This window comes from Eleginops maclovinus, chromosome 2 (genome assembly GCF_036324505.1).
Source record: "Eleginops maclovinus isolate JMC-PN-2008 ecotype Puerto Natales chromosome 2, JC_Emac_rtc_rv5, whole genome shotgun sequence".
Lineage (NCBI taxonomy): Eukaryota > Metazoa > Chordata > Actinopteri > Perciformes > Eleginopidae > Eleginops > Eleginops maclovinus.
Window position 1 is genome coordinate 22,177,753 of NC_086350.1, and position 24,887 is coordinate 22,202,639.

General features: G+C 38.7%; 4 protein-coding genes across 7 annotated transcripts in view; 2 read left to right on the forward strand and 2 right to left on the reverse strand.

Moving 5' to 3' along the window:
• Positions 1 to 2,261: 2,261 nt before the first annotated feature.
• On the forward strand, positions 2,262 to 3,084 carry LOC134873513 (histone H2A-like). Its single transcript, XM_063897183.1, has one exon. The coding sequence runs from the start codon at positions 2,369 to 2,371 to the stop codon at positions 2,750 to 2,752; it is 384 nt and encodes a 127-aa protein (XP_063753253.1). The 5' UTR covers positions 2,262 to 2,368; the 3' UTR covers positions 2,753 to 3,084.
• A 981-nt stretch (positions 3,085 to 4,065) lies between these two features.
• Positions 4,066 to 4,477, forward strand: LOC134873587 (histone H2B 1.2-like). Its single transcript, XM_063897345.1, has one exon. The coding sequence runs from the start codon at positions 4,079 to 4,081 to the stop codon at positions 4,454 to 4,456; it is 378 nt and encodes a 125-aa protein (XP_063753415.1). The 5' UTR covers positions 4,066 to 4,078; the 3' UTR covers positions 4,457 to 4,477.
• Positions 4,478 to 6,692: 2,215 nt separating this feature from the next.
• LOC134873466 (histone H3) lies at positions 6,693 to 7,484 on the reverse strand. The gene has a single exon (XM_063897097.1). The coding sequence runs from the start codon at positions 7,459 to 7,461 to the stop codon at positions 7,051 to 7,053; it is 411 nt and encodes a 136-aa protein (XP_063753167.1). The 5' UTR covers positions 7,462 to 7,484; the 3' UTR covers positions 6,693 to 7,050.
• A 2,491-nt stretch (positions 7,485 to 9,975) lies between these two features.
• Positions 9,976 to 24,887, reverse strand: part of cbfb (core-binding factor subunit beta) — a 32,760-nt gene continuing 17,848 nt past the window's right edge. Inside the window, exons 4-7 of one of the 4 annotated variants that reach the window (XM_063897034.1) lie at positions 20,753 to 20,869; positions 20,183 to 20,278; positions 18,161 to 18,224; positions 9,976 to 13,334 (exon numbers count right to left, since the gene is read on the reverse strand). In XM_063897034.1, coding sequence (XP_063753104.1) covers positions 18,195 to 18,224; positions 20,183 to 20,278; positions 20,753 to 20,869 — 243 coding nt within the window. In that variant the 3' untranslated portion in view covers positions 9,976 to 13,334; positions 18,161 to 18,194. Of the gene's footprint in view, positions 13,340 to 18,160; positions 18,225 to 20,182; positions 20,279 to 20,752; positions 20,870 to 24,887 lie in introns of all 4 variants that reach the window. The other 3 variants (XM_063897024.1, XM_063897016.1, XM_063897007.1) reach the window with 3 other exon arrangements.

Sequence of the window (24,887 nt, forward strand, 5' to 3'; positions counted from 1 at the left end):
ACCAAGCAGACTGCTGTTGCAATACGCAACCAACGTTTTATTTCGTATAGGCTTGGCTCTCTTGCTATCTATTGGGAAAAATATAAAATAGAACTCACTTACTCCAAGGAACAAAAAACTGCAAATGACTCATCACAGTCTCGGGAGATATAACATAATATATGAAATGTTTTCCATGAGGGAACGAAGGCTGGAAAGAATAAAACCTGTGAGATTTAGAGACGAAGGTCAGATGTGGAATCAGTCCACTGATAAAGGGGGAATAGGCAGCTCTCTTTGTGTCGACAGGCAGGAGAGAGGGCGCACAGCTGAGTCCCCGATATCACGTATTCTGACAAAACATACTCAAAGACACATTATAAAATGATTATATTTATTTTTCCTAGGGGAAAATGTATAAGCTATTCATCAGCACACAGGCAATATATTTAAAAAATTGCAACATCTTTAATATCAGTGTCAATTTTGTAAGCAACAGGTAAGTAATTGCATGCTATCAAAACTCTAAAGATTTTTGCTGCCCGCTCTTCATACAGAACACTTAGTATTTTGAGCATTGAGGGAGAGAGGAATAGGAAATGGCCTCAAGATAGCTGTAGCTCAAAATAACTAGACATCTGGACACAAGCTGTGGTCTGATTAGCCAAAGATTACAGGAAAATCACTGAAGATGTGTCAAGAGGAGACACAATTGTAGGACAATATGGTTACTCCTCAGACACAAGTGGTGAGCACTGCTAACATACAACATCTTCTACAAAGAGAAAGCTATACAGCAGCTGCTGCATGTCTCTCTCTCAGTAAAGAGTCTCTCAACAATAGCGCTGAACAATGCTGCAGTAATACATGCAGTAATGCCTGCAGTAATAACCAGCGTTGGGTGTAATGCATTACAAAAGTAACAGAGGTTATATTACTTAACAATATAGAAGGAACGAGTGCCTGAAAGCCAAAGCTACATACGTTAACTTTCTCTCTGTCTGCTCAACTGCTTGAACCCCAAGAAGTTAAGAGACTCTTGCCGGAGTTTGTTGTTGAAGATGTGACTCTGACAACTGTGGAATCGCTGACTTTTAGAAAGCCTGTCAAAATGCCTGTTCACACCATAAATGACAAAGTAAGCTAACGTTGCAATAGAAACATGTTCATATACACTATGTTACTGGGCCATGTATGTATGTGTAATGAGCTGCATTAAACTACATTTTAGAATGTAAAATGCCTAGCCATACTTTTGTCGTTATTTTGGTGAAAGTAATTCAAAAGTAATGCAAAAGTAGTGTAACGCATTACAGTTCAAAGACAGTACTAATATAATGTAACTTGTTACTTAAAAGAAGACAGTAATAAGTAATGTATAATAATATATATTACATTTTGGAAGTAACTTGCCCAACACTGGTAATAACGATTGAAAATTAATGACTTATGTCCCTATGGTGTTCTTATCTAATGTGTGGGAATAGGAGTATACATCCCAAAGTTGAAAATATCAATCTCAAAACAAAAAATGAGTCTCAGTTCAAACAGAACAAATACTTGCATCAATTATTGGGCTACAATGGGTCGAACAGGTCAGACCTGATAGGGTGGTAATATGTGGACTCAAAATCTGCTTTGAAAAGCCTAAAGCCAACAATAACTGTTAGAGAACATTGCTTACTGAGACCTCAGAGGGGGGATTACAGTTATGCTGGGTGCCTGCACATGAGAGGGTTAAAGGGAATGAGCATGCTGATAAATTATTAAAATATGAAATACCAGTTTCACTTGGAAAGGGAGAAGGAAAATAATAATTGAGAAAAAAGGTATTGAAATGTGGCAGAAAAGGTGGGAGGAAGAGCAAAAAGGGAGGGCATACTACAAGTTACAGAAGTCAGTCATAACAAAGATATATACAGAAAGGAACAGAGGGGAGGAGATCACCATCACTAGACTCAGAAATCACAAGTGACCTTAAAGAGTGCAGTAGGTGTGGAGTGAAAGCAAATGTGGAACACATCATATCACATTGCAACATTTACAAAACCGAGATGAAGAAAACTAAGTGACAGGGTCAGAGATGCAGCAGGCACTCTTTAAGTATTTGAGTGAAACTGGACTGATTGGAAGAATTTGAAATAACTTTAACACAGTTGTCTATTTCCAAGAGTGGTGATATGAGGACATGGTGATAAACACTCTTGTACAGTAGGTGGCGGTATGCACTTTAAAGTTGTTTGCAATCCGCCAATAACGAGAGAAGAAAGAGAAGAAGAGTGTATCACCCACTGCTGAAAACTATCCCGCTCTCCGCGGACATATAAAGGCCCGGTTTTTCGGACCAGACACACTTTTTCTTATACCGATTTTGAAAGCAGGTCTGAAAATGAGTGGAAGAGGCAAAACCGGCGGAAAAGCCAGAGCAAAGGCCAAAACCCGCTCCTCCCGTGCCGGACTCCAGTTCCCTGTTGGCCGTGTCCACAGACATCTGAGGAAGGGTAACTATGCCCAGCGCGTCGGTGCCGGAGCTCCCGTCTACCTGGCGGCTGTGCTTGAGTACCTGACTGCTGAGATCCTGGAGCTGGCTGGAAACGCTGCCCGCGACAACAAGAAGACTCGTATCATCCCCCGTCACCTTCAGCTGGCTGTCCGCAACGACGAGGAGCTCAACAAGCTGCTGGGAGGAGTGACCATCGCTCAGGGCGGTGTGCTGCCCAACATCCAGGCTGTGCTGCTGCCCAAGAAGACCGAGAAGGCTCCCAAGAAGTAAACGACCAAACCATCTGCATCTAAACAATGGCTCTTTTAAGAGCCACACTCACCCCTAACTAAAGCTGGAATTCCGTTCATGTATACTTTATACAAGTGTAAAACTGCTATTGATTTTAAAATCCAAATGAATAAGAAGTTGTGTCACATGGTTGTTTTTAAAGTAACATTAGGAGGGAAGTTTCATTAGAATAAAGAGAAGATCCCTAACTTAACATGTCTTAACATCCTAAAATAACTAACTGGTGATCAACAACTGTCGTGACGTGAACCACATTTGTCATTTAAGTTGTACTTTGTCAGTGCTCACCCCATAAATCAAGCATGACTAAATAAACGATTTGCTCATGAAAATATAAATATTTTTTACAAAGGTTTGCTATAGAAAGGAACACCTCAACGCCTGATTCAAAAATGTAAAGATTGTGCTGTGCAGAGGTGGAAATACATTCCACTGGAATCATTTAAATAGAAAACACTCATTAAAAAATACTATTTATAAATATGTTGTTGAATTTATACAGCATTTGAATATACATTTAGATTGCTCTCTGAATTAGAGATATATTAATCAAATTATAGAAGGTATACTTGTGTCTGTGGTAGAGTGTAGACACTTAATACATTTAATGACAACATCTTATCTTGGGAACCTCTGTGAAACACTGACTGATCTCTGTAGACAGACTTCCTCATGGGGTGCTAGGTCATTGGAGGTATAACCTCCCAATTAAATAACATCCCTTGATTCAATCAGACAAAGACTGATGCTAAATCATATGCTCATTCCAGCTGATACAAAAGGGATAAAACAAACATGGGCAATTCAGAGTTTTAACATCCAATCAGATATAAAATCTTCCACAAATGGACGACTCATCTGGTGGAGGTTGTATAATGCCAGCGTCATTAAGAACTTAGTGTATGTGTTCATTTTATAATCACCAATTTAGTATATCCAACTATCAAGCATAATTGACTTACATTTGATTGATTTTGCTACTTACACTAGAGGTGAGGCGATGTGTGGCCCAAACTTACATAGATTTTTCTGAATGTGGCCCTGAGTGAAAAAGGTTTGGACACCCCTGGCGTATGTGTTCATTTTATAAACACCAATTTAGTATTAAGTTTACCTTATTACATTCAAGTAAAGCAGATACATCTGCTCACAGTACATCATTACTTTGTATGCGTAGGCTCGGTCATGCGCAGATGATAACCAATCCCGTGAAAGCAACAGCTCAGCCAGATTTGCATAGAGTGAATATAAAAGGCGGCTCGCTTCTCTGGAATCCATCTGACTGTCAATCCCCGACTGATCATCATGCCTGACGCACCTTCCGTCAAAGCGCCCAAGAAGGGCTCAAAGAAAGCCGTCTCCAAGACCGTCAGCAAGACCGGCAAGAAGAGGAGGAAGTCCAGGAAGGAGAGCTACGCCATCTACGTGTACAAGGTGATGAAGCAGGTCCACCCCGACACCGGTATCTCCTCCAAGGCTATGGGCATCATGAACTGCTTTGTGAGCGACATCTTTGAGCGCATCGCCGGTGAGGCCTCTCGTCTGGCTCACTACAACAAGCGCTCCACCATCACCTCCAGGGAGATTCAGACCGCTGTCCGCCTGCTGCTGCCCGGAGAGCTGGCTAAACACGCTGTCTCTGAGGGCACCAAGGCTGTGACCAAGTACACCAGCTCCAAGTAAACTCTGCTGCTGTTATACCAACAACACAAAGGCTCTTTTAAGAGCCACCCACTACATCTGATGACATATTCCTGATATTGTCTCTTGAGGCATGTCCCTATATAGTCAACAAAACCAGCTTATTTTATTTTATAATGTAGACCGCTTAACCAACAGTATTTCTGCGACAGTTGAATATACTCCAGACCTGCTCCAACTATGGGGTCCATTATTTATAGATGTATTGTTAGTCCTTTTTTTATTATTATTTGGCCATTAGTGAATTTATTTATTTTATACATCAAACCAGATTGGAAGAGGACAAGGCATTGTCAGGTTGGAGTAAAACAGTTATGCATAATCATAGATGGATGCCCCAGACAGATCTCTGAATAGTATGGGGTCAGATCAGTCTCATAATACACAAATGCACACGGAAGGATTCACACTTGTATTTCATACACCGCACAAATGTTGTTCAATGCACACACATATGTTCTGTTTCATATACATGTAAATAATATCCAAATGCAGAAAAGCACTTCATATACGCATTTTGCGCTGTTTGGAGCAGACAGGTCAACTTCATCATGGCGTCCAGCAGAAGTTAGTGATGAGTGTTTCGCGTGAATGCTTAAATATTTTTTAGGTATGAATTCTTGGGATGTGTTACAGTTATATGGGTGGCATGTAATGCTAGCGTGTGCTGGCAAGTTAGCTATATAATGCTAATAGACTACCTAAAATATATTCCATTGTGTTTAATGATGGAGTTAAATTGAACATTAAGAGCTGAAGTTAAATAGGATTAACCGGTGTATGTCCTAGGTCAGGGGTGTCCAAACTACGGCCCAGGGGACAAATGCGGCCCATTGTCCATTTTGAATCGGCCCGCAGCAATATTGAAAAGTATAATGGAATATGGCCCAATCCTGAAACGTGTGCTTGTCTTATATTGTACTTCTTAAATATGTAAACATATATTACGTTATTAGTAGCATGCATGTGTTAATAAACCCCCTTTCAGTCAATTAAAGCTGAAACATTTTTTAACAAATCTTGGTCAATAAATATCACGCATTTATAATATATAACAAGCTTGAAATTGACCCTTCATAGTTCCCCTTATTTTAAGAATGCTTCTGTTTTAAGGAATGAGCTGCCAACACTTATAATAAATGTATAATTTGTTAGATACATAGTTGACCTACATTTGCTTAATTTTGCTAACTTATAAGGCAAAATACCTCACCTCTAGTGAGGGGCCAAGCCCATTGTATGGTTTCCTTTATATGGCCCTCAGTGAAAAAAAGTTTGGACACCCCTGTCCTAGGTAGTCTTTTAGCATCGCTAAATGCCACCCATATTACTTCCATGCTCACAATAACACATCACTAATGTCACAATAATTCATACCTAAAGCATATTGAATCGTTCACGGAGAGACAGTTTCACTTTCACTTGTGCTAGACGCTGTGATGAAGTTGACCTGTCAGCTCCGGACAGCGCAAAATGCGTATATGAAGTGCTACGTCATGAACGCAAGAAATAATACCCTTGAGGGGAAGCGCTCATGTGACTGGCTTAGAATGGAGGAGACATCTGATTGGCTGTAGACAGAAAACATTACAAACATTGCACACGTTGCCATGGCAACAATAAACAATAGCTTTGTTCAGCACTACAGCCTGATACAACAACATAATACTACTGTTCAACTGCTGACATCTGTAAAGGTGTTTCTGTTCCACAGTATTTTGTAAATCCACTATTTCTGTGAAGACTACACAGCTACAATATTGTTGGATTGTGATGTTTTTGCTTGTAGACTTTAACGCTTATTGTATGCATTTAATTTATTCATTACAAAACCAGACACAAATTGTCAGTGGTTATTGTCACTAGACAATAGTTCATTTAAGTTATAAAGCACTTATATATGTGGTGTGTGTGTGTGTGTGTGTGTGTGTGTGCGTAGCCTTCTTAATAACGTTGTCTTCCGGCAGCGTCAGGTACAAAAGTTGGTTAGCCTTTCCAAACCTGAGCCAGACGCGCCTCCCATGATTAGAAGTATGAATCGGTTGACCGTCAGGGAAGAATCAAAAAACCCACACACGAATGCACAGCGATCCATGCACAGAAAGCGGTTTGTGTATGTAGGTTCAGCGGTTTGAAACGGAAAACAAATGTGTGCATCAAAAATGCATATGTAAAACGTTTTTCTGTATTTGGATTTTATTTACATGTAGATGAAACACCACATTTGTGTGTGCTTTGATAAACATGTGTGGATCATGAAATACACGTTTGAAACCTGTGTGCATTTGCGTATTAGGAGACTGATCTGACCCCATACAGAATAACAACACATTCATTTGAGTAGACTGCTATTATGGCTAAGGGAACAATGATAATAATTCCGCAATTTGCTGATAATTATACAAATATGAGCATGTTTGATACATATTTTAACTTCCTCTATTCAGAGTGCGGTTTCTAAAGATGTTGCATTGCTAAGGTTGGTCATTCATGTAGAGGAATATAAGCCCTTCAGTGAAGAGTGAGGTGGCTCTTAAAAGAGCCTTTGGGTTTCTATGGGTCGGTTTCGGGTAAATTTAAGCCCTCTCTCCGCGGATGCGGCGGGCCAGCTGGATGTCCTTGGGCATGATGGTGACCCTCTTGGCGTGGATGGCGCACAGGTTGGTGTCCTCGAACAGGCCGACCAGGTAAGCCTCGCTGGACTCCTGCAGAGCCATGACAGCGGAGCTCTGGAAGCGCAGGTCGGTCTTGAAGTCCTGAGCGATTTCTCTCACCAGGCGCTGGAAGGGCAGCTTGCGGATCAGCAGCTCTGTGGATTTCTGGTAGCGACGGATCTCTCTGAGAGCCACGGTACCGGGCCTGTAACGGTGAGGCTTCTTCACACCGCCGGTAGCCGGGGCGCTCTTACGAGCAGCCTTGGTGGCCAGCTGCTTCCTGGGGGCTTTGCCTCCGGTGGATTTACGAGCGGTCTGCTTGGTTCTTGCCATTGTGGTTCCTCAGTCCTCTTTGCGTTCACAGTTCAAGAAAGAATGTCTGCTGCCGAGAACAGGGGCTTTATAAAGGAACTACTGGAGTCAGGTCAGCGCTCATTGGCCCAGGCAAGGTGACACGTGCGCTGAAGCTGATCAGCTATTCGACAAAAATAATTAGAAAAACGAAACCTCCTCCACAGCAGCTGCACCGCCAATAATCAGAGAGACAAAGAAGAAAGGCAGTTGCTCTAATAATGGCTTCTGATTGAAAACTTGTGTTGAGTTTAAAGTGAGACTAAAATACGATAAGCAGTTCGGTATTAATCTCTGTATATAAAAAACGATATTTTTTTACTTGTGCCTTTACACTGTGTGCAGATTTACCCCCCCCTCTTAGATTTACAATTTGAATGATTCCAGTGGGCTTTATTTCCTCCTCTAAAGTACCTCTAGTCAGTGCACTCTTTACATTTTTAATCAGAGGTGTTAAGGGTGCTTTTCTTCATCACACTTTTATTTTTTTATTTGAGCACAATATGTATTCATTCATGCTTGATTGTACGGTGAAAACAGTTAACACAAATGAATTTAAATTACTAGTTTGGTTCCCTTCTGTGACTTATCTGAAATGCCTTTAACAACAGTGTGTGATGCTGAGCACTACTCTGCTCTAATCAAGAAGAACACATGTTTTAATGAAGAGAAGTATATCCCCTCTCTCCCCCATTTAGTCCTTCTAGGTGTATACATGTAACGTTAGGAGTATTGTTCCCTTTACTCTAAGGACTCTTCTCTCCTGAAAATTTGCCTTTTTAAAAAAATATATATTTCATTTAAACACGAGACCAACCTCAATAGCTAAATATCTTATGGAATTTGGTTGGTTACGCAATGTTATTTGGCTCTTGTATAATATGTATAGAATATCAAGAGACTTGAAAAAAAAAACACATTATGAATGAAGCTTATGTATTTTAATTAGTCTATTCCAAGTTTCCATTACAGAGTAATCAAAAGTAAGTTCAAACATCAGAATAGTGTGCATTTTACTTTTTAGAACACTTTATTTTAAATAGCTTGAACAATACATTCAAGATTCAAAGGCTTTAATATCATATGCACATAAGCAACAGTGTAGAAATGGCAATAAAAATGATAAGTCCCAACCTCCTCTAACAATGCAACATATATAAGACATAAAACAATCAACTAATTCAAATAATAACGAAATAAAAAAATAGTGCAAGAAAAAGTCTATACACATGTAAATAGAATATGATATACAGTAATACAATTAAATGTTGTTTATTGCAGTGATAACTTTTTAGAACAATAAATTGTTAGATGACAACAGATGAATGCTTATGGAGGCACTTCACAGAGCTCAGGTGTTAAATAGTCTTATGGCTTATTGAATGAAACTATCTCTGAGTCTGGTGGTTTTTGTCCTGATGCTGCGGTACCGCCTGCCAGGCGGCAGCAGACAGAACCGTCCCTTCCAGAAATTCACAGAGCTGCTGATCCGCAAGTCCTGTGCTTCCAGAGCTCCGCCGTCATGGCTCTGCAGGAGTCCAGTGAGTCCAAACTGTGTGCAATCCACGCCAAGAGATTTACCATCATGCCAAAGACATCCAGCTGGCCAGCCACATCCGTGGAGAGGGGGCTCAAACTGAATTGACTACATAAAGTACGTAAATGTAACACTATGTATATATTTACAGATTTCCAAACTGAATAATACAGTATTTCTCTACATGATCTTGATGGGAGAAAGTCCAGCTGGTAATAATGGTGTCTACATTTCTAAGCATGTTTATAGGTTGGCCATCAGATAAGAACAATTTAGGAATGAATGTCATTTGTTTTCAGTCTTTATTTCTGCAGGTATTACTGCAGTATTGTTCAGCGCTAATGCGTAGGCACTCTTTACTTATAGAGAGAAGTGCAGTTGCTGCTGGATAGCAATCATTTGTAGAATATGTTGTATGTTAACAGGGCTCACCACTTGTGTCTGAGGAGTAACCATATTTTCCTACAATTGTGTCTCCTGCTCTTGACACATCTTCAGTGATGTTCTTGTAATCTTTGGCTGATCAGACAACAGCTTGTGTCCAGATGGCTAGTTATAAATTACTCCATTTCTGCCCTTTTGAGCCACAGCCATCTTGAGGCCATCTCCACCACTTTGGTGTTACTGTGGAGGGCTTTCCTACACCTCTAACCCTCAATGCTAAAAATACTTAGTGCTCTGAACAAAAAGCAAGCTGCAAAGATCTTGAGAGTTTTGATAGCATGAAATTAGTTCAATGTTGCTGCTAGCAACGGTGACACTGATGTTAAAGATTTTGCTTCTTTTTTTTTGTATTGCCTGCATCCTGATGAATTGCTCTAAAATAAAAACATAATTGTATAATCTATTTTTGATTATATTTTGTATTTTCATTATCATTTGAGAAAGTAACTAAAACATCCAATAATGTCATCTGAGATCATACTGAGATTCCATACAAAAAAACAAAAAACAAAGAATGCAATAATTCGTACATGTTTATTACGAAACAAATCCAACATGTTGTAATGAATATCACATGTTACAGAAAAGGACAAGCTCAACCTTAAAACTGTAGGACCACACAAAAGTACATGAAACTAGGGGGACTGTGTACAAGCGGCCCGAGTTCTTCTTTGGATCTCTAAGAAAAAAACAATGAATAAATAACATAAACCAAAAGCGGTCAAAGTAGATTGAAAAAAGAAAGACAAAATAAATGTGTTTGTGTTTTCTTTTGCCTTAATGCCTGCATTAAGAGAATAGAGGGATGTGGTATTAACTGAGGTGGGTAACCACTTAAATATTGGTACAATAATTGATTGGGTGGGTGTGTTGAGCACATGATGGTACGCTGGGGTCACATTATATCACCTAAAAATGTCTATCTTTTATAATCACTTCCTTAATAATGTCTCTTAAGCTGAACGTGCTGTTTAAATCCATAAAGATGGTTGAATTACAGAAATGTAATGGTGGATTTCATGAGAACACCCACAGGTTTTAAAAATGTAGGGCCCTTGGCCACTGTCAAGCTGTAGTTCATACATAACATAATCAACTCACTTCTTAAAGAGACCATCCCAAACTGTACTGTCTCTGACTGTCCAGCAAAATTTCAATGTACATACCCAATGCTCTGGCTGAGTCAAAGATACTTTAACTTCATACTGCTGGGTACCTTAACACAAACCACACATATGACATAACAATATCAAACTCAGCCAAGTCACACAATGCACCTCATATCCCACTTATGGCCTCAGACAGAAAGTATGTTTTCCACAATCTTCAGTTAGAGACACAAAATAAACTCTTTCTCCCCCAGTTTCCCAAATATATGTGCAAAAAAATGAACTATGCCAATCAATGAGAAAGTTAATATTCTAACCTTATTGAAATACTTCCTCCCGATGCAGTTTGAGTATAAACATCCTGCATGTTTTGTTGTTGTACTCTGAGATCGATGATTTTGATTTGGGAACTTTGTTAATGGGGCTGTAGGAAACTTCACAAATATGTTACAGATGCAGCTTGAACCGTTGTTTCAGTTCGTTTGCATCTTGAGGTCTGTTAAAATGATAGAGCCTCAATCAGAGTCAGAGTTCATCATCATCATGTTGTTTGAGCTTTCAAATAACTGCTTTATTTCAACTACAATAGTGTGGCTATTGTAAAACTTCTTGTCAAATGTTACAAACACAATATCATTGGAAAAAAGATAACCTGTTCTCCTAATTAATAAAAAGAACATTAACATTCTTAATAAGTCAGGCCGAGAAAAGTAGAAAAGCATGAATAGACAAAAAAGTTGTCTTGGGTATAATAGTAAAAATAAAACCGTTGAGAGATCTAAATGTAAAACACACTGGAAAATGAAATTAGCTTCTAGTTGCAAAATATAAAAATAAAAGAGTCAATCCACATTCACTGTATTTAACCAAGTAAGTGGATTTCCTTTAAAAAACAATACAAATAACATACATAAAACAATAAAAAGCGAAAAGTCCCTAAAACTCCCAAATCTTTAGAGAGTCATCTCAATTTTACATAAAATAGTCTACTGCTGCTACTACTATTCCATAACAAAGCTGAAAGATGAACAAAAATGAATACGTATACGGATGTGAGAAGTAATATCAAAAGTAAACATCATGACTTTCACTCAAACAAAACAATAAAACAACATACCATTTTGTTACACTTGTGCTGTAACGGGACAGGGAATAGGATTTGTACTGTATTCAGGATTATACAGTCCTTTCATGATGAGGAATATCTGGGCGATTGATGGATCATTAGATGCATTTCAAGTTGGATTGGTACCTTACTTATAAAAGTGACTTGCACATGCAACTGATGTTTTTGTTGTGTTGTTTTAAGAATTTGGGAGCTTTAGACTTAAAAGTAGCAGGTCAATGTCAAGGAAAAGGGTACCACCTTCATGCACAAGAAGGGGGTTCATTCCTTCAACCCCAGATCACAAGTCCCCCTGGTGACAAACCTTGGTAAAATAAAACCAATGCGTTTATGCTTTGTGGTGCATACTACTGTGTGGGCACACCCAAATATTGCTTCACTATGATGTAGCTTTTACAAATCCCAGTTATTCCTTATCAAAGCGCTTTAAATGGGAGTGTTCTCACAATAGAAAATGCTGCATAGGTAACAATAGACAACATAGGCCTGTGTTTGGTTTCATGCATGTAAAGAAAATCCATGTTGAGAACAAGTTAGATTGTATCACATAGTGCAAATTGGCCATAAAGCTTGTTAAATCTCACCAGGGTTGATATTATAGTACAGCAAACACTTCTTAACTACACAAAACGGCATAGTTCTCTCTGGATGCTCTCCTCCCACCTGCCTACTTTTTAAATGCAACCCAGTTTTTTGTTATCGTATCCCCTTCCTTTCTCCCTCCCTTCCCTCCCTCCCTCCCCTTCCAGCAAAGTGAACTTGGTCTTAGAAAACAGCAGGTTTTGTGAACTACGTATAATTGGGGTTAACAAAGGCATGTTCCCAAATGTGAGGTGTTGCAGAACAATGAACAACACAGTCCCACTGCTTTTCTTTTTTAACACCTTACTTTTTGATACATGCTTTTCTGTTAATCCTGGACAATAGGCCTTGACCGTGGCCCTTAGCCAAACAAATCTCTTTTTTCTCGTGTCGTTCTGACTTCTCTTTTCCTTCCGTCACTAATGGCATCTGTTATTGTTATTTTCACTACTTGTATTAATAGAAAATATACCTTTTGGTACTTGGATCCATCCATAAAATAGTTTCAGACCTGGACAAAAAATAAATAGAAGTCTGAATGTTTTGATCTTTACTTTATATAGATTAAATACTCACTTGACTGAATACAACTTCAACCTCGGATGTGTCATATTTGCAATATAATGCTAATTCAAACTCTCATAAACCTTCCTCTGCGTTTAAATATATTCAAATACTTTTTGCCCAGGTCTGTTGGCTACTTATTCCTGGGATCACTTCTAATTGTGGGGCTTGGTTCACTTTCAATGCAATCAACTGAGGAAGTTGTTTTCTTCTAAATTCCAAAATGTAAACAAAATGATTTGAGTCTCAAAAAAAAAAAAAAAACATATCAGACCTAAAAGGAAACAAAGAACAAATGCTGAAAACATTGGTCAACATTGCAATCTCAGATGCTTTTTTGTTGTTGTTGATGTATTGAAAGTGAACAGACAGTCAGCCCTAGTTTTCTTCTCTTCCTCCTTGCAGTACTTCCTCTTCTCTTTCTCCTCAGCGCATCTTGTGTTCCACGTCAGCGTTGGCCATGTTGGAGCCAGGGCTGGGGTCCTGCTGTCGTCTGGACTGGGGAGAGAGAGGGATGGAAGGATGAAAGAGGGAAAGAAAGAAAGAGTGATTGAGCAAGACACAAGAAAGGGTATAGAGGGAAAGAGATTGATTGAGTACATTTCAAGGATGATCAGGTGTAAAGTCATACTGGTAACTTTTAACTTGAACTTTACTCTCAAAACAAAGTGCAGAAAAATAGTTATAACTGATTACAACAATATTGAACTGTGTTGGGAAGTATCTACTGTGCATACCCCAGATATAAATCTTTTATGGGAGCAGTCAAACATGTTAACACTTGAAAAGGTTATTTTGGTTACTTCATGGAAATTTTTTAGCACTGTGTTTTTTTTAAAGGGGCTTGTATGAGGCACTTATCCATTTTCATAGTTTTACCTACAGTAGATGCCGGGTGGCCCAAATTCATTTGAAGAAACAGACATCCCAGAGCAAAGTGATTACTGCTGTGGACAGAGGCAGCAGCAAAATGTATTTGAGATACTTAAAAGAATAACTTAGCTAAAAAAAAAAATGTATATCAGTGTTGCTGTATGGAATATTAAGACTACTTTCATCACGTAAATCTGCGATTAGACAGCCCTACAGAAAATGGAAGATGCTGATTTTCTGTTGCCTTGATCCTGTTAGTTAGTTACTGTTATTGTGTGTGATTTTGGTGGTTTAAAGGGTTCATTTGGATTCACCAAAGTCACACAAACTAACCGTTCGAGACAGCGGCAAACCAGCAACTCCCGTGTTGTGGGACGTACATTTACTGTTTTTGTTAATGGAATCTGGTGCAGTTAAAGAGATTACAGATTCAGTTCTGCATCTGAAAGTGCAAAAAAATCTACATTTAAATACATGTGGCTGCTGCCCCTTTCACAGAAGTATGGTGCGTGGTGTTCTTTATGATATTCCAGTCTCTTTCTCCAACTGGGAAAGAGCCCCCTACCATCTGTTGTAAGTAAAACACTGACTATGCTAAAGTAATTCATACAACACTACTTTAGCTAGTAGGTAATCAACACATTTTCACATTTGAAAACATATACAGTACTTAATCTACATCTACCAGCTGATGTGGTGCCCACAGAAGAAATGTTGCAGTTCAAAAACATTCACTAGAGGTAGCTAGAGTACTCTACTAGACACAACTCAGCGCTGCTGTTTATACACTTCACTGAAATGATATATTAGTCAAGATAGCTGGCAGACAGACAGGCAGACGGACAGTTAGACAAAAACACACCAACACCAAATGGATTATTAGGTCATCATTGTAAGCCAGCAGTATGACAAGACTTTTAAATATATTTAATGAGTGAGTGGTTGTGAGCCTGTGGCATCACCTGCTACGGCTGTACAAAAAAATAATAATGTGTGGTTATATGTTTACACTTAAGTGATAGCTGAGCGGAATTGGGAGGTGGGGGAATGGGGAATTTGGGGGACGGGTGAGTGGGGAGAGGTGAGTCGGAGAGCAGACAGAAATGCAGACAGAGATAGTAAAGGGGTTGCTTAGTTCAACTGGAATGTAGTTTATGTCATCTCAATGACTCACCATAATAGCAACATACACACAGTCACATGCACACAAACACATACAGTATGTCATACTACCATTTTGATTCCTCACAGCCAGACTGACTCCACTTTATGTCTGTCTGCTCTAGGGAGGCTTTCTTTCGCTCTAAAAAAAGCTGCTGCTAAAGAAATGTCCAATTCAATTAATTTTGTTGTGTGTTTTTTACATTTTCATGTAGTGCTACTTCCTAATGTTTTTCTGTCATTCTGAAGTAAAAAGGGTTTATAATCATCATTTATTTCCAGTCAAATCAGTCTCCTTCTTTATTCTAAAATTGTTGATGAGTAATAGATCCAGCCATAGCAGACAAACACACATGGATCCAATAACCCTAACAGTTCACTCCAGCACGTATTGTAAGGCCCTGCAGTAGTTGGTCACCTGTGTTTGATAAATCCAAATGTCTGCTGTGAGAAAAAGGCCCATAGAACTACTGCAAACACTACTCGTCAGTGTGAGTCGGGACAAGACTGAAGTGTATTAAATTGTAAGGTTATAGGAATAATGCATGCGTTGCAAAAGTGGTAAGCATACGGCCGAATAAATGAGACTGAAACTTTTGAGTTTCCCTTTGGTTTTCACCATGTCAAAGTGGGGGAAAAGAACCCAGAACATTACTACTTATTAAAGTTATTCCTTTAAGCAAACACTCGTTATCTGTTTGTGATCCACATCACATTTATAAAGGTTGTGAAAATGCAAATACAGGCATAAAGGGCTAAGTTAACTTTTTCTCAGGACTGTTGGTGCTGCATTATGGTGGTGGAGTAGTATTTATCTTTGTAAAAGGGAGTGGTCTCTTTGCTAATCATAAGGGTAGGAGAGCTTTGTGTATTGATCTACACCCAGATGGAAGCCTGCTCGGCCACTACAGGCTGCTTAACCACAACTCAATACTGGATAAGTGTGTGTGTGTGTGTGTGTGTGTGTGTGTGTGTGTGTGTGTGTGTGTGTGTGTGTGTGTGTGTGTGTGTGTGTGTGTGTGAGTGTGTGTGAGTGTGTGTGTGTGTGTGTGTGTGTGTGTGTGTGTGTATGTGTGTGTGTGTGTGTGTGTGTGGTGACCAATTTAGAGCAAATTTGCTGTATCTGGGAGATTGCACTGTATGTGTATGTGTGATTCAACGCAGGGGGCCTGATGGCGATCAATACTAATGATATATTAATGCTTTCAGTGCCAGCTCATCATTCACCACCAAATCTCTTTCTGCTGAGCACTTTGAGAAGTGTGTTAGTGTGTATGTGTGTATGTGTGTGTGTGTATATGTGTGAGTGTGTGTACATGACTTCACGGTATATATTGCTTCTCTATCCATCATTCTGACAGGACCCTTCTAACCTTGAATAACTGGAATATCACCTCTTTTGGAAAGAAAATGGTGTATCTGCCAAAATGACAAGGCTTCAGGAATGGAAGGAGAAACAGCTTTATATTCTGTAAGCAGCACACCATGGGAAAAAAAGACATTACTGTTATAGTATTTCGAGCATTATTGCAATGAAATCTTCTTTAAAATGTCTACTCAATTGAAGACCAGTTTTTGGGGACTTGGGTCAAAATATCATTGTATGGAAGTCAAGACATTGTAAGTGCTCGAGATATGTGAATTATAGGCAATTGAAATGTCATTCAAACAGTATTTTCCATCTCATCATTTTGCCTCATCCTTTTTACAAAATATTTCCCATAATTCTCCTTTAGCTTTAGCTCTGGTTGTACTGCACTTCTGCGTGTTGCTTTCCCGTCTGATCATCTATTATTGATTTAAATCGAAGAAATTTAGAATGTATATTCGACATGTACTGTAAATATTAGATGGATTAATTTAATTTCACTTTTGCCTTAAGTAGCAAGACAAACTAAACACACTTGCTGTGTTTCTGCTTGTTTCTATTTCCTTTCAGGCTTTGGCCACCACATAATATGTATATTTGTTAGGATTAGTTTGATGCTAGACAATTTTTTTCCCAAAACGGAATATTCCTTTAAGTTGAAAAACGTATCAACTGTTAGCTTAATGTTCTCTCATTATACACATCATTGAAAACTATAACAACCTCTGGGAGGGAAAAATGTAAATAAATGTAAATAAAAACAAGAAAGAAATGGCTGCAATGCTAGAACAGAAACTAGAGTGGGACCACAGTCTCATTTTCGATTTATCTTAATAATTTCTTATTTTAGAAGTCCATGGTTTCATTAAGAATCCCTAATTGAACTCAGTTTATTGCTAAGTTCAGTGACTTTGGTGTGGAATAGGGGACGGTGATGGCACTTGTATTGATTGAGTACGAGACACAGGGTTTTCTTTTTCTCTAAAAGCCTAAGGGAGGAAACATGAGATCAGTCAGATGAAAGATGACCTTCATAAAAGCCTCTCTTTCTTTTCTTTCTTTCTGTCTCTTTCCCCTTATCCCTGCTACACTCACACTCATGTCCTAATGTGCTGAGTCTCTGCCTTCCCTTTCTGTCTAATTTGAGAACCATGTTGCATTGCACTATTTTTTAAAATTATTATCTCAATAGTTATTTACAGAAAAACAGTATTAATTGTATTTCATTGTACAATATTTAATCTTACACTCTGCTACTGTATATTTAATTATATGACATGTACACTTCATCATTCAATGCATAATTCAATTTGTTGAGTTTATATTCTGTGATGTACATACTTCATCTGCACTATTTATAGACTGGTGTAACAAAATGCCTGCACTAAATTTAAACTACTGTGTTCATTTTTGCTCTACTTTTTTATTTTTATTTTATTATTTTGTGTTATGTCCTTTTATAATATGTTGCAGTGTTGGAGGAGCTCGGGGACCTAAGATTTTGAATGCCATAACTACACTGTAGATATTGTGCACATGGTAATACAAACCCTTGAACCTTGAAAGCTGTGGATGGGCTTGAATTGTGTGTGTGTGTGTGTGTGTGTGTGTGTGTGTGTGTGTGTGTGTGTGTGTGTGTGTGTGTGTGTGTGTGTGTGTGTGTGTGTGTTTGCAGTTCTGTGTCTCTCATGCAATCAGAAGTGTATCATTAAAAAAACAGAAGCAAGGAAGAGCATGCATATTGATGAACAGACACGTGTGAAAATCAAAACAGAGTTTTCCTGGGGAAGAACACAAAAACACACAAACATGAACAAGTAGACACACACACACACACACACACACATATGCACACTCACACAGGGTGGTTTAGTGCATGACAGTGTGATAGATGGTGAGAAATGAAGGACACAGACCCTGTTCTTTTCTGCTGGCTGCCTGTCTGTGTCATCAGTCCCAGATTTTAGAAACCACAGGGTCCTAAAAAATAAACAATTTGGGGTTCATTTGTAACTTCGTCAACTTAGGAAGGATGCCATTGACATCCCAAAAGCCTTGCTGGGAAAGTGAGTTTCTTCAAGTTGGTAAATGCTTTTGGGATGTTTGCAAAAATCACAGTGGTTCAGTGATTACATTTTTGGATATGTTCAGTAGGATACTTTGAACGTGAGGATTATCCAATTTACAAAACTTAATTTAAGAACAGATCTTACGACAATTTGTGGGATTCAAATTGTACAGTTCCTGATGTTATTTGGGACAGTTGAAATGAAGCTGTTTTTCTGTGATCTGCAGCGCAAGCGAATCAACTCCTTTCCCTTCAGAGGCTTTTGGGACACCTGCCAAAACTGAATAAGTCATTCAATAGTTCAATAATATCAAATCAATAATCAGATTAGATTAACTGTCAAACTGATCATGCACTAAACTCAAACTATAAAATGTACGTTTAAATAAAATTAAAAAATACTGTAAAAGCACACAACCACACATCACACAAAAGCCACCCCAGGTGCTAAGCAAAGAAAACCCAAATGGAAATTTGACTTTGACTGTGTCTTACTGTCTTGAATGAAATGGTGTCCTTCCTGATCTTCCTTTCAGTTGATTAAAGACTTACAAATACATAATTATGACACATTTATAACATATTTTGGTCACTTTTGCCTGATCTGTCAAATCTATACATTTTAATAAGTCTCATAATTTGACTTTTAGATTACTAAATGTTTTGCAAGAACATGGTGCACAATGTACTGCTAAATAAATGATGATTCCTATAGGTGTAACAATTATTTTAAATCTGAAAACACCTTTTGTAAATTTCCAATTGGGTAAGTCTAGACTAACATGGCCAGCCCACAAACTCAAAACTTCACTATTTGCCTAAGGTGGTCTGCCAAGGGAGTACTCAATCAGTAACAGCTTCACTCAGACTCCAACATGTGAGCCAATTTTTCTACACGTGGTCATATGAATGAGCCACCTGCTTGAATCTTTTTAGTCAGTTCTTTAGATCATCTCTTGTGGACAGATCTCATTCAATTAAATATGTTTCTAAATATTGAATTGAATTGAACAGTGCTTGCTTTACAAAGAAATACTTCATTCACAAAATTGGCCTTTATATACTAACCACTTAACACGTTTGAATTCTTGAAGGCAAAATGTATCTTTTACCACGTATGCCTCCACAGCGAATGCCAATTCCCAAAACTGAGAAAGTTGTGAATGAATTGAAGAAAACAGGGGCAGCGTTTAACAACAGCAAAAATAAATCAAAACATCTGCGACAAATAATTGCAAAGTCGTGTAATTTAATCCAAGTCTCATTCATTCAAGTCATTGTTAATTCCAGCCCCCAGTTACTTCAGTTTAACAATACTCTTCTCAGTTTCTTTGATTCTTTGTTTACTGTCAGAAAGCATGTGAGAACAACACAGTTTCTTTAAGAATTTAGGGTAACACAGGATCATTTATTAGAGATGGTTATTTTGTGAGTGAAGTATTCTTGCAGCTGAAATGCTTGTACTTGATGTCCTCCAGTAGTGCAGAAGTGTAATGAGGCATTAGAAAACAAATCATCACTGTAGGGCGTACTCCAAGATGCAATAGATCATACCCAAAAGTGATGCAGTGTTCACACTTTGAGTGAAACAATGCGTTTCAGTTTCAGTTAATCTTAAATAAGTCAGAAGGGGGAGATAATGAATACTCATTATAATGTGTATCCATTCAACACAGTATAGAGGTAAAACTCATAGTTCCCATGACCCAGACATTTTTATCTGATGATGAGGCTGGCTTCGCCAGGCTAAGACAGGGCTCAAGCAGTAGCACATTCAATTGTTTGGCTACACTATCTAGCATCAGTCAGCTTTTTTTTTTTAAATGAAACCTAATTTTGCTTTAAATATCGCCTTCACAGGACATCTCACCTCAAGATCCTCTCTGTGTGATCGGTCTCTGTCTTCAAAGTCTCTGGTTCTGCGTCGAGCCTCTTCAAAGGCTGCCTGGGCCAAAGCGTCCTCTTGCTGCAGGCACACACACACACAATACAGATAAAGAGTGAGGTGAGACAGGGGAATATGTGATTTTTTCTATGCATGCACACCAGCCTGCTCTCATTCCCAGGGCGTTAAGTAGCGACCTTTTGTCACACCCCTCAAAGTGTGATCCCGATTATGAAGGCAACTGTTAGTGTCTTTATGAGATGCATAGAAAACCTGACGTCGAAGGAATACATTTTTTGAGGAGGGAGTTATTTAAATTGACTTGAATTATTTTATTTTTTACCCAAACACATCTTGTCCTAAACCTAACCTAGTGCTTTTGTTTCAATGCACAACAATAACCACATGTGTACTGCGAGTGCATTGTGGGCATTTGGTTTGACGCATAGGGCATTATGTTAAAATATGAACCCAAGGAGTACTGACTGGGAATTAGAGCGGGTTGTGCCCACCAAAAGAAGACATAAATCAGCCCGCATGCGTGTGGTGTGTTACCTGCGCCCTCTCTTCATCATACTCCAGGTATCCCATCCCATCCAGTCTCTGCAAGTCAATCCAGCCTCTCCACATCACACACACCCCGTTCAAGATCATGGGAGCCTTTAAATAGACCTGGAGGGAGAGAGAGAGATAGAGAGAGATTAATGCCAAAAGCAGTACAGATGTGCTTTGATTTAAAATGTGTTCAGGTTTTGTTATTTATAAGGTATTAGTATGGCAACAAATTACATGTAACATAAGACACAGATCTGACGCTCTCCAGAAGTATACAGGACTGATTCCCGGTTTGTCATGGATTTAGTTTGAACTATACTTTTCCAATAACATAACAGATTAAAATTATAATTACAAGTTTTGAATCCGAAACGGCTAGCTGTTTTTGAAGAATATTAAAAAGCTCTTTGTTCCCAAGATGGAAGCCCCTCCTGCCATCCCAAACTCCCCCCATTCCCCTTCCACCAACCATGCTATTACTGCTGTGAAAAAGGAAAAACCACAAACTACGTCAACACCTCTCCAGCACAATTGAGTGTTAGACTTGGAAATCACTCACAGACACGCACATATTGACGTGCATGTACATATCTGCACAACCCATTGAGGTAAGTGTGTTTTCGTAAGGGAGTGGAACCACACGTGTACAATGTATGTCATTGTGTTTGCGACTGCAGGATGTCAGTCCTCTTTTTTTGGCAAATAGGCATTTTTGTATTGGACTAAATACACAAAAAATGATCAAAAATAAACATCATGTGCTTAATAAACATGTCACTCTTTTATCCTTTTTATTTCAGTGTGTGTATGTGTGTGTTCATTTTCATGGCCTTTGCCTATGACTTATTCACACACTGCCAGCTAAAATATGACTATGGTATTTTAGCCTGGGTAACAACCTCAATTATGTGATGTTGCTTTAGTGTTCATCTGACTTCAGTTCAGCCTGATATAGAAAAACAAAAAAGTGCAAAAAAATCATTACCTCTGTCTTGTTTAACTTTGTTAGTTTATTTCTTGTCTGTCTGTGAGAGGTAGAGCAGGACAGTGGGACAATGAGCAGTGATAAAAAGTGTTTCCTTATGTTATTTTAATCATTTTGTCTTACTCACATACAGCACAGTAACTCCATAAACAGTCAGACACACAGAGGAGGGTCAGAATTTCTCCACTCCTGATTAATCCTGAATCTTCACAGAACCATTGCTCTTATGTACATCTGAGCTGCAGGAGTGTGGATTACTCAAACACGGAGCTAAAATAAAAGTTGCCAGAAACATAAGCATCACAGAAATGTCAAAACGATGCTTATGTTAAGCTTATGTGTGTAAAAAAGAACAAAGATTTACCTAAACATTACTTAGATTAGCCTTTCAAAAAGAGCTGTATAAATGTGTCTTTCAACCTAACATACTATCAAAAACTCCCAGAAGAGTGATACAGTTGTTGTCTTAACTTCCTTACTTTTTCTTCCTCCTTTCCCACGATACACTGATTTCCATGGGGAAGAGACAACACGCAGTAAGAGGCAGGGAAACACACTCGGTCTGTTTTTCCCAGGGCAGAAAGTTATGGTAGTATTTTAAACTGAGTAAATAAATATTTAGGAATACATTTAAACAATCAAACAACCCCCTCAAAAATGCAAAGATATACCCAATTAACTGCATTTTTCTGTGTAACACTGGGCAGACTTCATGTTCCTGCATTTTTATTCAGGCTATTTTTGGACAGCCTTGCATAGGGATTTCTTCTACCGCAGCTACCCACACTGCACCGAGGTTCCAGGGGAGACCGCACTCCAAAAGACTGTGGGGTTTTTGTGTTTATTCGAGGGAATATGTGCGTGTGTGTGTGTGTGTGTGTGTGTGTGTGTGTGTGTGTGTGTGTGGGTGTGTGTGTGTGTGTGTGTGTGTGTGTGTGTGTGTGTGTGTGTGTGTGTGTGTGTGTGTGTGTGTGTGTGTGTGTGTGACAGAGAAAGATGTGTGAGAGAAAGATGGCTTCTACATCTGTGGGGCTGCATGTTGCTTTTAAATAAAAGCTTCATTCGGCTTGACAGGGAAAATGTGTGGTGTGTGTGTGTGTGTGTGTGTGTGTGTGTGTGTGTGTGTGTGTGTGTGTGTGTGTGTGTGTGTGTGTGTGTGTGTGTGTGTGTGTGTGTGTGTGTGTGTGTGTGTGAGGGGAAAATATGTAGAAACGGCCCAACCACAGACTTCCTCTGAGAGAGAACCATGTCAAACCCCCACATCCATTTACTAACACACACGAAGACAGAGGAGCTCTCACACACTGCAGCACACTGTGAATAAGAAAGAAAGCGAATGAAATGCAGTGGAAATTAGACCAAATGTTTAAAACCAAGAGCAAGTTTTGTAAAGCTCTAGGTGTCAGAGACCATATGGGAAAACGTATTGTTGTAGTGGTTTGTATTTACCTACCTGTGGTAAAAATTAAGATATTATTTTATTCATTCTGTTAAAATTATTGATAAATCAAAGTGAAAAACATCTGGACAATAATATAAACTGCTCTGTAAATGCATTATGCCAGCTCTATCTAACTCTGCAGATTAAATATGAAACATTTGTAGAGAATTGTGAACACCAAAATATTTAATAATCCTATAAAATGTTATAGTGAACGGGAATACTTTCTTCTGATAATTGTTAATATAAATTATATAAATTAGATTTGGTGTTGCTCACTAAAATGCATCATGTGTTGTTTCCTTCAGCTCTCGCCAAATTAATGTACTTCCTCATTTCAGGAGCTGTTATTTTATACTTTAAATCCAGCAATTTTGGAATCCATGAGTACTTGCTTGCATGGATTCTTGCGTGTCCTCTCTCTGTGCATGTGCATACTTTGCACGTAGACGAGATCAACCCAATTGGGACTTGCTTATAAAAAACAAAACAAGAGGTCGCTTAATACTTTAAAGTAAATGACATGACATAGCCTTTCACCATCATAAGTTCTCAACCCAAACCTGAGGAATGCTTGATTAACGTGTTAGTCAGTGCTCTCAACACCATCATCAAACCCTAATGACGGAGTACATTTTGGATGCACATGTTCCTCCCTCCAGATAGGATTTGTAGAATCTATGAGAAAGAGCAAATACGCCATTCTGGAAGTTCAAGGCTTCCTTTAATTCGTTACCTATTTTTCATGCATGTATTGTACGGTCTTACATCACCAAGCCTGTGTGGCCCTGAACATATAGATCACATTTTTGTGGACAGTCTTCTGCAACCAACATCACATGTTTCTGAGAGGTGATGAGCATATTGCAAAACATCAAAACTTAAATGTAGGTGATTTAAGTGCTCAAACTTAGGCGGAAGGGTTTTATTGTTTAACATATTTTTTCTTAAGTCATTGTTGGTGTAGTGTAGAGTCAAAGATGAAGTTCTAAATACAAAACAGTATGTCATGTTTCTTTTAGGTGGTTGCAAAGACTTGACCTGCCAACAGCAAGTAGTGTAGCAGCAGTCTCGTGATAAAATGCAGACTATTTGCTTTTCTGTGAATTATGAGCACAAATGGGCCTCATAAACCAATCGTTTATAAGAAGAAACTCCCACATACACAATTTTATACAAAAAACGGACTTATATTAGGATATATTCTTATGTTAGAGAATCTACGTTCACTTAAGAGCACACTTTTGTAGGGTGACGTAACAATTTAAAATCAGAGAAAGCATCCCATGCCTGTGTCTATGCACTATACTGACAATGTTAATATTAAATATGAATCTTGGCATTCACTTCTCAACCTCCTGAGACTTCTGTTTGAACATTTCAATGTATTTGCACACTGCCCTTCAGTCAAAGGCCCTTATATGTGGATGGGTGTGGTGTCTACCTGCTAACGAGGATCACAAGCACACATTTTAATTTCTGAGTACAATGTGCTCCATCATTGAACACAGCATAGAACAATCCGTCATGTCTCTGACATAGACTTTTCTTAGAATCTTTCTCAAGAACAATTGCGAAATGGAAAAAAAAGAAGATATTCTTCCACTTTAAAAACAAAACCTCTACTGGGCAAAGATGTAAACTTACGCTGAGCCAGCTTCCGCTTGAAAAGCATCTCTATTCTTGATCTAGACTCCTCCAAGCTACTG